The 15,567-nt window shown below is 34.8% G+C and overlaps 1 protein-coding gene across 4 annotated transcripts in view; it reads left to right on the top strand.

The window, feature by feature from the left end:
* The window catches only part of LONRF2 (LON peptidase N-terminal domain and ring finger 2), an 80,201-nt gene extending 64,915 nt beyond the window's left edge, over positions 1 to 15,286 (top strand). For all 4 annotated transcript variants that reach the window (XM_031959143.1, XM_031959141.1, XM_031959142.1 and 1 more), the window contains 3 exons: positions 6,710 to 6,872; positions 8,837 to 8,986; positions 12,586 to 15,286. In XM_031959143.1, the coding sequence (XP_031815003.1) occupies positions 6,710 to 6,872; positions 8,837 to 8,986; positions 12,586 to 12,744 (472 nt within the window). In that variant the 3' untranslated portion in view covers positions 12,745 to 15,286. The remainder of the gene's footprint in view (positions 1 to 6,709; positions 6,873 to 8,836; positions 8,987 to 12,585) is intronic.
* The last annotated feature ends 281 nt before the right edge of the window (positions 15,287 to 15,567 follow it).

Here is a 15,567-nt window from a genome sequence, read left to right as displayed (position 1 = left end):
AAGCACTAGCTTTGATATTAGATTCATCTACTACCTCTGCCCCACCAGCCCTTCTTCCCCTGCCCAATATGATTTGGTAAATTATTGACCTTTTCTGGAACTTTTCTCATCTGTAAAATGGCTGGGGGTAGGGAGGGATGAGGGGGATGGTGGTGGAGGAGGGTGCATGGGGGAGAGGGCAGTGCAGGAGATGACTTCTGAAGCTTCTTTCAGCTCTGGGCATATTTTATCTAAAAACACACCAGGACACAGTTTATAGATAGCTTAGTCAGTCCGGTCAGTCTGACCACCTGTCAGTCCTGACCACCAGGTGCTATCTGGATGGAGAATTTCATCTCTTTGGTATGTGTATCCTACAGCTTGGCCCTGTGCTTGCTGTTTGTTTAACTGAGCTTTCTCATAAGGGAGAAGAGTAAACTCTTCTGGTAGGCACTTGCCTCAGCCATTCCATGCTTCCCTATCTTAACTTACCCAATAGATCACTAAGGGATTTGTGTAGCTTTTTCTTTCATGTCTTCCTATAGATAGGCTCTTGATAGAATCTTCCCTTAGAGCCTTTCTTGAGAGAGCAGCCAAAAAAAGATGGTGGTAGTTAATATCTGGATTCCATTTGCATACCTTGATATAAATAGAGTCATTGGAACTTTCCTGAGAGACTCTGAACCTCTCTTGTTCTATGGAGCAAGTCACCCCACGGAATCTCTTAGACATCTGACTACCTTCTCCTTCCTCTCCTCTTATAGTCTCATTCTGGCTTCCTTACTAGCTTCCAGGTGGGTCTCTTAGAAGGCAGGGAAAAGTGGGAGACTTCCACACTGAAATGGTATATGCCAATCATATTCAATACCAATAACACTCAGTGCCACACACAACTCTGTCCATCGTTTTCTTGGTTCCTCCAAACCAAGAAGACTCCTGTCACTATCCTCACAAGTCTCTTAGTTTCTTCTTCTAGGACTTGTTTAACAATATAAAATGTGGTAGCTAGCAACGGAAATCCAGAGAATTTGAGATGTCCAGATTTTTTTTTTAACTAAATGAAACCTAGGAAATCAACCTAAAAAGTCGGCAAAATTAAAAAGTGTTTAGGGTTAACGTTATTATATCTTATACCCAGAAAGGATCATAGATGTATCATCTATTTCACAAATTTTATAAATGAGAAAATTTATGCCATAAAGATTAAGTGATTATCCAGAACCACACTGATGATTAAAAAATAAAGCCAACACTATACTGTACTCCTTGTCTCCTGAGTATTTATGCTTTTGTCAGTCTACTAGCACAGTGTTTACCATGTATCAAGTATTGTGCTATGTGCTAGGAACATAAATACAAGAGAATTTATGGAATATTATTGTTCTGTAAGAAATGACCAGCAGGATGATTTCAGAAAGGCCTGGAGAGACTCACATGAACTGATGCTGAGTGAAATGAGCAGGACTAGAAGATTATTATATCTTCAACAATAATACTATATGATGATCAATTCTGATGGACGTGGCCCTCTTCAACAATGAGATGAACCAAATCAGTTCCAATAGAGCAGTAATGAACTGAACCAGCTACACCCAGCGAAAGAACTCTAGGAGATGACTATGAACCACTACATAGAATTCCCAATCCCTCTATTTTTGTCCGCCTGCATTTTTAATTTCCTTCACAGGCTAATTGTACACTATTTCAAAGTCCGACTCTTTTTATACAGCAAAATAACTATATGGACATGTATACATATATTGTATTTAACTTATACTTTAACATATTTAACATGTATTGGTCAACCTGCCATTTGGGGGAAGGGGTGGGGGGGAAGGAGGGAAAAAGTTGGAACAAAAGGATTTGCAACTGTCAATGCTGAAAAATTACCCATGCATATATCTTGTAAATAAAAAGCTATAATAATAAAAAAAATTAAAAATTAAAAAAAAAAACCTTATTTTCTAATGAGGGAAGATAACACATAAATGGAAGCTAAAAAGTTGGGGAAGAGCGAAGGCAAAATAGACAAAGTCCTGGAGGCAACCTGAAGTGGAAAGAGGCATTGCTGCCCTGGGCTCACCCCTTAGATAGAGATTCTGACGTAGCTTTCCCATCAGAGGCACAGGAATAGGTGTTGCTTTTAGAACATGAATTTCGTGGCTGAATAAGACAGTGAAACTAAAGTAATTTCAAGGAAGAATCATGCTTTTAAGTTGGTCTAGTGTAGTAGTGAAAAGAACTCTCAGGTCAAATTTGTATGACCTTGTGCAGCTCACTTAGCTTTCTGGATTTTGCTCTTCTCTTCCTTGAAATGAAGCTCAGGAGTATGTTGACCTGCTTATCCCAACTCTGAAAATAGGATCCTTTAAGTGGACTGCATTTATCTGAAATTGATTTCGGGAGTACATCTCTATTTTAAAATTAAAACAGTCCTTTTTATGTCAGCATGTAATCTGACTCTTGAGTTTGGTCAAATTAATCAAGCAAAGGGATATAGTGCTATTTTTATAAAGTTTACTCACCCACAAGCATTAATTTCATTAAAAAATTATTGAAAATATTCAAAAATAAAAAAAATTGCTTGTGTATTTTCTTAAAAAAAATATACATATTTACTGCCTGTATGTATACTTTGTCTTTAATGCTGCTAATTAAGGACTTCTGTTTGGATTTGCTATGTTTTAATTCAAGAATATCAGGGTGGACAGTTTTACTCTGGCAGCATCTGGTTTGAATGAAACAGGAGATAGAGAAGCCATTCATATCTGAATGCATAAATTCTATGGAAAAGAGGAGGGAGAGTATACATTAAAAATTCATTTAGGGATCTTTGGTAGTTCACAAAAAAGTCTGGAATATATATGCCTTCCGTTGAACAATTGTAATGAATTCTTCATTAAAATTAAAACTTTGCACAAACTAGATGAGAATTTTTTAAAAATGTACATAAAAATCCTAATAATATTTGCAAGACAGTTGAAATTCTCCACATCATTTGTAAGATGAAGAATAGAATCTGCAGATCACAAGTCTAATGAAGATAGCATCATTAACATCAAAGATCTCTTGACACCCAGCTCAAAAAGATATTTGGCAAAGAATCAAGACTGTCCCCAAATATGTACTTACAAGTTTAGATTCATGTGGTGAAGACTGATAAAGAAGAATACTTTATTGAAAAAAAGAAAAGATACAAGCTTTCTCTGCTAACTCTTCATATGAATTGACGAGTAGATTGGGTTTCATCTTCCATAGTCAGGTCAGAGAGAACTAAATGCTGTACTATTAGACACATTGGCTCCTGATGTCCTGATGACTTCTGTAGGGTCAGAGTCCATAACAAGCTATTTAATAAGGTCAAGTGAGAGATAGCAGAGCTGCCATGGCAAATGAAGAAAGATATGATTGGTCACTTGCAGTATTGATGTTTTATAGACGTAAAATATGTATATACTGCTCTCCAAACTTACATGTACTTATGTGTCTGTAGAATTGTAGCTGTATAAAATGTATGTAGAACTTTAACTACCAATACATATGCCAGAAGGATTATTATACATACACACATACTATATATACACATGCCAAAGGAATTAGTACCTTTTCTCCAAAGTATTTTACTTATATTCAGCAAAAGTATAAAGGAAAAGTTTTCATTATACATACCATGAGCAGATTTTAAATAATTATTGTCCTTTAATACATACCACTAATGGATGAATTTATTACATTATAACGATTGCTAGTATGTTTCATCAATATTAAGTTATATACCGATATCTATTTTTTTTTGTTCTCTTAAATGTCTGTTAAAACTTTATAATTTGGTCTCTTCAAAACTCCCATACTCTCAAAGAAAAAAAAAAATAATGGAGATGATAATTAAATAAAGTTTCCCTAGGAAGTTTGCTAGAAGTTTTAGAAATTTCAGTACTTCTGATAGGTCTTGGTAATAATTGTTTGGCAAGCTGAATGCATTAATAATCCCAGTTGAAGTTCTGAACAAAAATAAAAGTGAATTGTAAAAGAGAATTCATCTCATAAGTTGTTATTTTTAATTCATATATACTATAAATCCCAGGTGTGCAATTTTTGCCTTTGGTGTTAAAACAACAACTAACTAAAAACCTATTTGGGGAGACTATCTTTACTCTGAACCAGTCTGTTCCTCTTGCCTTTATATTTATTTCTCCTCTTTTTTGGGGGAAACTCCATGCCTCATTTTAGAAATACATGTTCCATACTTGTACAATTGAAATCTCCACTAGTCAGTCCTTGAGATCCTTCTTTCTGCATGTGATGTCAAGGCAGGAAGTAAATCTTACTTAGCTGACTCACCTCCCTTCCTAAATATATGACTCTTGCCAAGGCTAATTTAGTGGGGAGGAAATGAGGCCATAGCCATTTAATGCATTGAGTAGAAGAACTGTTGGAGAACTGGTAATGTTGGGTGAGCTAAATCCAAGGTTAATATCTCAACAGAACCATTATTATTCTCCTTTGTCTTTCAGCTGCCTGAAGACCTTAGTTCCCTTGCTTGCAGTTCCCATTTTTCATTTTCATTTTGGGTCTTGGGCTTCCCTCTTATATCTCCCTCTAAAGATTCCCTGTTTCTCTCATATCTACTCTCATTGGAGTTCTCTGACTTAACCTCAATATAATAAAGCCTGTTATTTTTACCTATTTCCCTGACATACTTGTGGAAAAACTTTCTGGGGCAGACTAGAACAAGTCATTCAACCACATATTAGCTTTTAAATACTAATTTTCTTTGGCTAATGACAAGCAGTCAGAAAATTAGAAATAATTGGGGAATGGTAAAAGAGTTGTCCTTTCACTTATTTTAAGGATCTGTAATTTTATCAGTATGAATATTCTTTTCACTGATGCAGATCACAGTGCCTCTATAATTTGGTAGGTGGTCTTTGAAAACTGTTCTGGCCAGAAAAAACTCATCATGGGTGGCTAATTTGGTGTGATAAGTGTCTCTAAACTTAAGACATTCTGGTCTTTGATCATTTAGGCAGTCCTTAGCTAAGCCTATCCTTGAAGCTTTTCTTATTTGATAGGACTTAGCACAGTTTAACCTCTACTAGAATAGCCCTTGAGAATCTAGGATGACCTCCACACCATGATTAGTGAAATTAAATCAACAAGTATTTATTAAGGGAGATAGTAAACCATTGACATTATCTTTGTCAAGAAAACCCCAAACGGAGTTATGAAGAGTAAGAGTAACCTGAAACCACTGAACAGTAATATACTAGGCACGTGGGATACAAAGAAAGGCAAAAGACATTCCCTGCTTTCAAGAAACTCCTAGTCTAATGGAGGAGACAACAATCAAAGAGCTAGCTGCAAACAAAATATATGCAGGATAAATTAGATGAGATACCAAAAAGAGTACTTGAGTACATTTTTTTTTTTTTAATTTGGCCCTTATTTATTAGGGAATCATGAAGCTGAGGAATCCCAAATGTATTCTCTTTTTGGAACAATGCTTTCATCTAGTTAAATTTTATTTAGGAAATCTTAACATCTTGCTTAGTGTGTACGGTCAGCATATTCTTGATATAATAAAAGTTGTGACACAATCTCATATTGTCTGGCTCTACAGTTAATTTCTTGTATAATCCTGAGTAAGTCATTTTACCTCTTTGGCTTGAGTTTCCCTAAACTTTGCCACCAATCTCCATATCTACCTGTAAAATTCTATGATTGTTTCTGTTACCTGAGAGCTGAGCAAACTTCCTGGGGTGAAGAGTGGACACTTACCTTTAGAAGTAGGTTAGACTGGCAAAAACACTGTGCTAAGACTACATTTTCCCCGTGCAAGGAGATCATAGAATTGTATCTCCCAAGAATATACTCTCTAGAAGAATGTTTTCTTGTGGTAAGGTGTCATTTGGTAAGAAACATAGACATCTTGCTCAGGCCAAACGTTGTATATAATCAGAGGAGTATATAGACCATAGTAGAAATTGGAATTGACTCCCAAGCTGCCTGTCTCTCTTGCTAAGAATTACAGTTGAAGTAGTCTGACCAGTCCCAAAAAGACTATTGGTAGTGATAAAGAGGCTACTTGATTTGGGGGAAGTGAGTAAGAAATAGGTATATTGGTATGTAGTCTTAAGGGGAAAAAAAGGAAAGGTTTAAATGTTTAGAATTTGTTTGAGGTGTTCATGGTGGATTCTTCTTTTCCCTACCTTCTCTAGGAGATTTGTATGAATCCAGCAGCATGTGGAAGAAGAATGGAAACATTTCAGTCAAGTTTAGTACTTTGAGAGAAGAAATGGAGAACAGAGTGGGAAGTTTTTGTACCCTATATGGGCAGGGACAATAATCAGTAGTGTTAGGAAGGTAGTTGGAGAAACAATAAAGCCTGGCTTTCCTGTCCTAATTTCCTGTCTGTAAACATTTCTCTTGTTTGAAAGTGATGATGCATCTCCACTGTTTAACCTCTGGCTCTTACTTTTCACTTTTAGAGTTCAGTAAACATCTGTGTGCTAATCTCAGATAAAATTCTTGCCCTTGTATATAGTAAATGTATTTCCAAGAGGCATGCATACTACTATCCTTAACAGTGAGGTAATTTTTTTTTTCTTCAAGACTCAATAACCAAATTCATCATAAAAGGACAGAAAAACACTTGACCATCATCCCTACTTCCAAATGATATGATTTTTGTTTGTTTTTTTACCCCCCCCATCCCCAATTGTCTCTCTAGATTTGCTGATTATGGATGCATGTTGGAAATTAGGGATGTCAGATTTTTTCCTGATGGAAGTTCAGTCGTTGATACAGTTGGCATTAGTCGCTTCAGGGTCTTAAGCCATGGTCTGAGAGATGGGTATAACACTGCAAACATTGAATACCTTGAAGATAAAAAGGTAATGTATTATTTAACCTGTATAGGTATGTGTAATAAGGGATTCGTACACCATTTTCCTCTTATAAGTGAACTGTTTTACAAACCTTTTAAATTTTTGTGCACATTCACTATTTAATTAATACCCAATTATTTGACTGAATTTAATTATTTTCATTATTCTAGATGAGTAGAAGCTAGTGGAGGAGGTATTTTAAGATAAAACAATTAGCTTGCTGCTTCTAAGGAATTATTTTACAGATTTTCAGTGTGAGCTGAATGTACACATATACATTTTTTCTGTGGTATAGCTTTTTGTTTTGTTGGAAATAGTCTTGATACCTTGAACACCAGACACAGTTGTCTTTAAATAGAATTACCAAAATAACTTCCAATGTCAAATATTAAAAGATTTTTGGATCATCTGCTCTATATGGTCGAGGACAGCTTAGGTGGCCCAATCAATGTAACACTTGACTTGGAATCAGGAAGACTTACCTTCATGAGTTTAAATCTAATCTCAAACACTTACTAGGTCTGTGACCCTGGGCAAGTCACTTAACTCAGTTTGCCAAGAAAACCCCAAATGGGGTGATGTAGAGTTGGGTATGGTTAAAATGACTGAACAACAACATGCCCCTCTATCAATCAATGAGATATTAGGAGTTCCACACAGGCTTCAAACTTTTTAACTTATTATTGCCATTTTAAATATCTTTTAGGTTTTGTTTGGCATTAGTTCTTTGGTCCACAATTGGAAATTTTTCACATGACAGAACTCAGCCATCAGGATCTTTGGTCTTGGCATTGCAATTGGCTTTAGGTGTACATGATAATTATTTGTGGTTCATGCTAATAAAATCACATCTAAGGACACTTTCTTCCACAGAAATTATATAATTAATAAGTAGAAACATCTCATCTGAATTAGACTTTAGATTTCTAATTTGGTGTTGATGAATTAATACCTTAGGAATATATAAGGACAGTTCAGTTTGAAAGACATCACAACAGGCCTTGCAAGTCTCCTATGTTGTCAAAATGATTTGAAACCTTAACCTTTTATCTTTTGATTTATATCAACAATTCTCAAAGGTACTTTTGTCAAAACATGATTTTAATTAAGATTGAGTTTAAATATCCATAGTCTTTAAAAATGTAGGTCTTTTCTTGCCATTGAAAAATACTATAAGCATCTAGATTGATTGGGAGATGGGATTGGGGATGGATTATTGCATTACCAAAGGATTCTTCAATTTACAAAACTCCATATGATCAAAAATTGGTTTTTTTACATATAATTTAGTCCACCCTATTCATTTATAAATCTGGCATAAAATTAGAGTTTATGACCCAGACCACAAATGTAATTAGTGGCAAAGCTGGTAACTCAACTTTCAGGCTAGCTTTCTTTCCACTCCAATATTACTCCTTTAAGTTGGACCTCCTTTAATATTTATAAAACTTTTTAGGTTATTAATTTCTTGGGGAAAGGTTGAGAGAAAAACTCAGAACTAAAGTTAAAAACTATTTCCAATCAACATCAATCAAAATATAGATAATGTTATATGTGGTAAGACTAATAACATATTTGGAGTCACAAGACTGGGTTTTTCATATTCTAGTTCTACCACTTATCAAGCTAGACAAGCGCCTTAGCTTCCTCATTTGTTAAATGGGAATAAAAGTAGCTGCCCAGCCAACTTCATATTGTTGTGAGAATCAAATGACATTATGTTTCTGAAAACTCTTACATAATATAAAAGTTGAAAAATGCTGTACAGCTTCCAAGTAGTATACTTATTCCTTATATTTATGTAATTGGCCATTAGAAAAGGTCAGTATTTGTGCCATCTCTGGGTGTTTTAGTGGGTTTTAAGATTGCATTGAAGATACCATTTAATTAACTTTGCATGTATTTGTAGGTTTTTTTTTAGTCTAGTACATGAATTGATCAAGTTATGTGTTCTCTTATTCATGGATAAGGTGGAGGGACCAGACTATGAAGAACTTGTTCATCTTCATGATTCTGTATATGATCAAGCTGTTTCCTGGTTCACTTCTCTTAAGGAGAACATGAAAGCACAAATTTTAAATCATTTTGGATCAATGCCAAGCAAGGAATCTGAACCACAGGTATGCTTTACTTTGTACTTTTGTTTCTATGATCTATGTTTACATGGTAAGATAAATTTTCCAATGTAGTTTTGTTGTATTTGGCAGAAATAATCTATTGATTCTTCTTATGACTATAATCAATTATGTCACATGTTTTAAAATTTGATAAAACATCTAGTAGAGCATCTTTTTTATTGGACATTTACTCTTGGGGCAGAAAGCAATATAGAATCCTTTTCTTTTATTTAAAAGGATTATTCTGATCAAGTTAACCACAGGAGCAGCTTCATTTGTCTCATAAGCACTGTAAGATTTAGAGACTTAACGACAAGAAACTTCATACTAGCGTATGAAGTAATCATCAATAAAGAACAAATCTCTTTTGTGTATTGTATATAACAGTATCTTATGTATCAAGCTCTAAATAAATATTTGTTGGATGAATGATAATATTCTAAAATACTGTAACTGTTTCTATTAAATTAGAAATATTTGTTTTTTTCTTTAATAATGTCATTCTATCCATTATAAGTAAGTGTTTACTTTCCTTAGTATTCTCTAGAAATTCTTTCTATGTAATTGGTTTTTTAAGTGATGTATCTTAATGGATTTGCCTTTTATGAGATTGTCTGTGATCGAATATAGTTTCTTTCACATCTGGTGAGAGAAGTTTTTGGTGGTTCAGAGCCAAGACCTGAAGCATAGCTTCTTGCTCAGCTCCTCATTTACCTTCTGTTTGTCCAGCATAATCTTCAGTCTTGAGCTATGGAACTACCTTATTTGTAATAGCTCCTGCCACCTGGGTGTATCTCTAATAAGTATTGGAAAAGGAAGATAATTAAATTCAGGTGAACTCTTCAAAACTTTTCATGGAATTTTTGTTACTAACCCAAATTGTAGTTCTCCTCCATCCCCTTTTTTTTAATCCTTTAAAAATTCTTTATTTCTTTTTCATATCTTTTAAAATTTTAAATTCCAAATTCTCTTACCTCCTCACCTAGTGAGAAGACAAGCAAAATGTTGCCAATTAGTTATACATGTGACATCATGCAAAACACTTTCATATTAGTTATATCACAAAAAAAAAGAGAAAAAAATTTAATTTCAATTTGCACTCAAGAGTCAGAGTTTAATTCTTTCTGGAAGTAGTTAAGCATTGTTTCATCCTGAGCCATTTGAAAATGGCTCAAATCATTGGTTAGAGTAGCTAGCCAGTTGATAATCATAATAACATTGTTCTTACTGAGTGCAAGGATCCTTCTGGTTTTTCTCAGCTCAGTTTACATCAGTTCCTGTTGCCATGCTTTGTTTGTTTTTCTGAAGCCAGCTCCTTATAATTTCTTATATCACTGTAGTACTCCATCATGTAGTTTTTTTGTTTGTTTTTGCCTCTTTTAACGCTGCTATGCCATGTGTGCTCCTTGTGGGTTCCCATTTTCATATCACAGATCAGTCTTGACCACGTCCTGAGTGGTATTAGACTGGAAAATGACTCACTCCAACATTTGTTGACTTTTACCATTTCAGAATTACATTTGAACAAAATTATTTGGAAGGGAACCTTGAAAGAATTCAGCTGGGTTGCTGCCTATACTCCACATTCTTGGTTCCTGACCCCAAATTAATTTCTAATTAGTAGAAATTGAAAGTGGAAGGCTAATTTTGGGACTCAGGATCTTCCAACTGAACCGGCCCTGAGAAGGTAGTAGCAGAGGAATTTGTGGTGCTAAACTCTCCTACAGTAGGAAAGCGAGACCTAAGGAAAATAGAATGTCACAAATTACCCTCATCTCTGTCACACTGTCTCAAACTTTTCTTCTGTTGGAGGGAATCATCATTACCTCCTATCCTTGATTCTGCAGAACCTTCCCCAGGTGCTCTCTCTAATGCAGAAAAGATTATCCTCAAACCTAGATAAAACCTGGAGACTATTCCATCAATTCTTTGACTCACAGTGAAGAAAGATCAATTTTTAATGAAGAAGGGACATAGTTGCTAAATTTTAAGTTAAATATAACTCAGTGTCCTAATTATTAGTATTTGGGGGCGGCGAGCACACATATCAAGTGCTCTCAGGCTAGTGTTCTATGGGCAGCCTCTGCAGAGAAAATGACCAAATTCTGTTACCTGAGATTTTCAGAGAGGTCTCAGAACATCTTTTTTCTGAGCCTATTCCTTCTACTTTCCTCTCTTTGCCCTTTACAAACTGATCTTCAAAATCAAATCATTTACACATTATAGCCATCTTTGATTGGTATATATATATATAGCCACCTTCATCAGAGATTTGTGAAGCAAAGTTCCCCTCCCCCCCAATTGACTGCTACTCTTCTTGTTCTAGTTACATTGATTTTGTAATGGCATAAGTTTTTAAGTTTTGTGTAATCAAAATTATTTAATGTTTTGTAGTTGCCTTAGATCTTTTGTATGCTTTTTGTGTCTCAGGCATTTGTATGTCAGGCATTCATTGTGTTAAGTTCTGGGAATATAAAGAAGGGCAAAAACAGCCCCTAATCTCAAGGTACTCACAGTCTAATGCAGACAGCAACAAGCAAACAACCATGTGCAAAGAAAAATGGTGTATGTGGATGTGTGTAATTTATATGTATGCATATATGTACATACAGATAAATACTTATTTTGTTAATAAGACTAATATGTATATAATAAATTAGAGGAGGAATCTACTAATATTAAAGGTGTTATGATTGGGAAAGGCTCCTTGTAGAAATAGGATTTTAGCTGACATTTGAAACCAGAAGTTAGAAAGGGAAGGAGAGACTTTTAGGCATTAGAAACAGCCAGTAAAAATGTTGGAGATATAAGAAGAAGCAATGAACTCAATATCACTGGATATTAAAATAAATGGAAGGGGGCAGGGAATAAGGTTTAAGAAAACTGAAAAGGTAAGTGAGAATCAGATTATGACATGCTTTAAAAGCCAAGCAGGATTTTATATTTGATCCTGGAGATGATAGGGAGTCACTAGAGTTTATTGAATGGAAGGATCACAAAGATCTTCATTTTAGGAAGATCATTTTGGCATCTGGGTGAGTGAAGGATGGACTAGTAAAATGTAGTAGATTGAATTTCTACTTGAGAGTCCTATTAAGAGTCTCAGTAGGATAAAGTGATCTCTAGAGCCAGCTGATTGATAGAATTTTCTCTTAGAAGGAGTCACACATACACACCCTACACTCCCTTTGTCTTCTCTGTCTCTCTCCCTCCTCTCTCCCTCTCTTTCTTACTTCCCCTACATTGATTGTTTCAGTTTTAACCTGCATATATTGTATTTGTACATGATTGATTGCATATTTTCTTCCCTGTGAAAGGGACTGTTAACTCCTTTCTATTTATAGCACTTGGCACAATACCCGGCACATAGTAGGAGCTTAATTAAATGTTTGTTCACTGACTCAGTGTGTAGCATCCAATATCTCTGGATGATTGTCTAAACTGGGCATTTTGAAGATAGGATGAAAAATGAACTTGGTCTATAATAGAGATAGACTATATGCTTTGTGATAAACAAGAGGCTGGTTTGAGGGGAAGAGTAGGGATGATATCACCATTCTTTGTATAGTAACTTTTGTTTTTTGTCTTTATTTCTTCCTTAGAGTAATCCTAGTGGTCCAGCATGGTATTGGTGGCTCCTGGCTGTGTTGCCATTAGAAAACCGGGCTCAGCTTGCTATACTTGGTATGACATCCCTTAAAGATCGTCTAATTGCCATCAGGCGTGTATTAATATTTGTAACACGTAAAAGACCCAGATGACAAGGGCTAATTTATAACCAGACAGAGGACAAATTGAGATTTTCTTGTCTTTCTCTCAAGATTGTTGGAAACCCTTATGCTTTTAAGTGTCAAGCACAGATGAATAGCCATCCATTTTGGTGTGTGAGACACACTAATTATAGGGTCACAAAATGGACAATTTATTAAACTTTGAACCCTACTCAGAAGTGAAACACTGTGCCTGCCATCCTGGTGGAACCTGAGCCTCTATAATGTAATTCTACAATTATAATGGAGTCCATAGATGTGGAAACAATTTAAGAAAAAACTCTTCATAGTAAATGCTTCTAGCCTGCAATACACTGTGCTCAAAGCACTGGAACACCACAAGTGGCTTATGTGCAGTTTGAATTTGGTAGGGAAAAAGAACTCCCTTGACAGTAAAATCTCTTGCTAAATTAGGTGTATTTGCCAGAGGGAAACTAAATTTTCATATGGAAGTAGTTTTCCCAGAGCACATTGCTGATACACAATGTTGCCACCCTTTTTTGTGTTTACGAAATATTCTTGTCTGTGAAGTTGAGTAGTTAAGGCATTGTCCAATGAAAGCTATGTGATGTCTACATAAGTGATAGCTACTAAATAGAACTGTATTTGGTAGCCTGTAGTAGTCCCTAGTGTTGTAATTTGCATGTTGTCATCAAATGAATGTCAGAATACATCTGAAAGAGGTGTACTTTGAAAATAGAAAAACCTAAAAGTAGTGCATCTGGTCAGAAGCTAGCTACTCGGTAAGAAATCAACAAGACCAAGGTAGTTCGCTACATTAATAGAGATGTCAAATGTACAGCCTATAGGCTGGAGTTGGCCCACTGAATATTTAAAAAATATAAATAACCTTGTCTTATTAATTCAATGGATGATGTGTTTTGTGAAATATTAGTATAGTCCACCATTATATTCATAAACATAAAGTTAGCCCATCAACATATTTGAGTTTGACACCCCTTCACTACTACATGAAGATGTTAAAGGCTGCTATGAAATAGTTTTCTGTTTCAATTCAGATACATGAAAAGTTTATGATTGTGTGTGATTGGTGTGGGTGTGTAAGCATTCCGCAAGTTTCCCTATAACACCAGCTTAAAAATCTTAACTCTTGTTTTTAGAAGCAGATGGCCTGCAATGATCAGAACAGGTATTGTCTATTAAAGAAGGATGCCTGTATGTGCCAACCTAATACATATTATGTATGGAACAGTATTGGTTAAAAGGATAATTTTAACCTGTACTGGTTACTGTTCTGATTTACATATCAGTTGGTGCATGTGGACAGATTCTTGTCCATGATGCTGATGTTATCAGTATGAAAGAAGGCATGGACTTTATGTAAATGAAAGGCAAATCTCAATTCAAGTTTTGTTATCCTCATTCAATGTATATGGTATTTGGTTTTTTTTTTTAAATATATTTCATAATACCAAATGTTTCTGGTTTGTCAGTCCGTTAATCAGATAATTAGGAATTTAGTAAAATGACAGTATTACTTTAGTTCAAGTTTTATGGGTTTCCAATACATAACACTACTTATACAAGCAGAAGATTGGGGGTGGGATAAATTTGATTTTTCCAAGAGAAATGGAGGGTTCCTGTGCCATGTAATACTTTTAAGAAAAGGAATTTTGAAAATATTTCATGATCAAATGTTTAAAGTGCCTCACTTGCTTATTTTGAATTTATCTCAGTACAGATGTAGTTTAAAATCAATTTGCCCAAATCAATTCTAAAATATTTCATCAATAAAAACATTTAACAACTTTAACAGTATTCAACTTTTTGGGGCATTGAAGTCTTTGGTCTTCTAACAAAAACAAAAACCAAGTGTGTGATGTTCCAGAAAGCTTTTATTATAAGTGGTTCATAAAAATTGTTAATATGCACTGAATATTCTGTATTTTTTCCATATGGAAAACATTTTTTATCTTAACTCCGTATACTTGTGAATGTTTTTTAAAAATTTAGGCATATAATTTATCACCAGTGGCATAACAACTCCGATAGTCTTTGTGAAAATTAAATTTCTATAGTCAGAGTAAGAAAAGGTTTACCTGCATTAGTGCTCTTTCCACTAACATTTAGAAGCTGTCGTAGTGTCTTCTGCACTGTTGGAATGTAGCTCACAATTCTCAGAGAAAAACTTTTACAAGTGAGCTAGCATCATTATTGTTATTTTCTTTTTCTCTTCATTTATTTCGATTTGAGTCTTGCCAAATCTATTAGTTTCTGTCTTCCTTCCTTTCTTTAAAAGTTGGTACGAGCTACATAACAATGCTGCTGCATAACAGAACAACATGCATGTTTTTGCTACCAAAGGAAATAAGTAATGATCTTAGCAACCTATTAAATGTTCCACAGTTTTAGTACTGTTGCAAAATACCAAGTCCAGTATTCAGCAGAAGCTGAATACTTGAAGTGCAACTAGATGACAGGTGACTTAAGTTACTAGAAAATCAGTTTTATATTTGTCACCATTATTCTTTGAAGTTAACCTTCAAGTTGAAAAGCAAAAGCAAAAACAAAACAAAACAAAAAAAAAAACACCATTCAAACTTAAATTCACTGAAATTGTCCAAAACTTGGAGACATTAAAAGTAGTTTGGGAGAATCTCAGAATTAATAGCAGATCAAGCCGGTTTATTAACTAACATTAGAGACAGCACAGTTTCTGAGAATTCCTTGAAAATTAATATAATCTGTTACTCAAAGCCAGGGCCTTTTAATTTCATTTTGGAGTGAGGTTTCTTAAACAGTATTGTTTTAGTCATATCAGCTTAACAATTTCTGCTTTGTCTTTTTTTTTTT

This window comes from Sarcophilus harrisii, chromosome 3 (genome assembly GCF_902635505.1).
Source record: "Sarcophilus harrisii chromosome 3, mSarHar1.11, whole genome shotgun sequence".
NCBI classification, from domain to species: Eukaryota; Metazoa; Chordata; class Mammalia; order Dasyuromorphia; family Dasyuridae; genus Sarcophilus; species Sarcophilus harrisii.
This window is presented reverse-complemented; position numbering and strand designations above follow the sequence as displayed.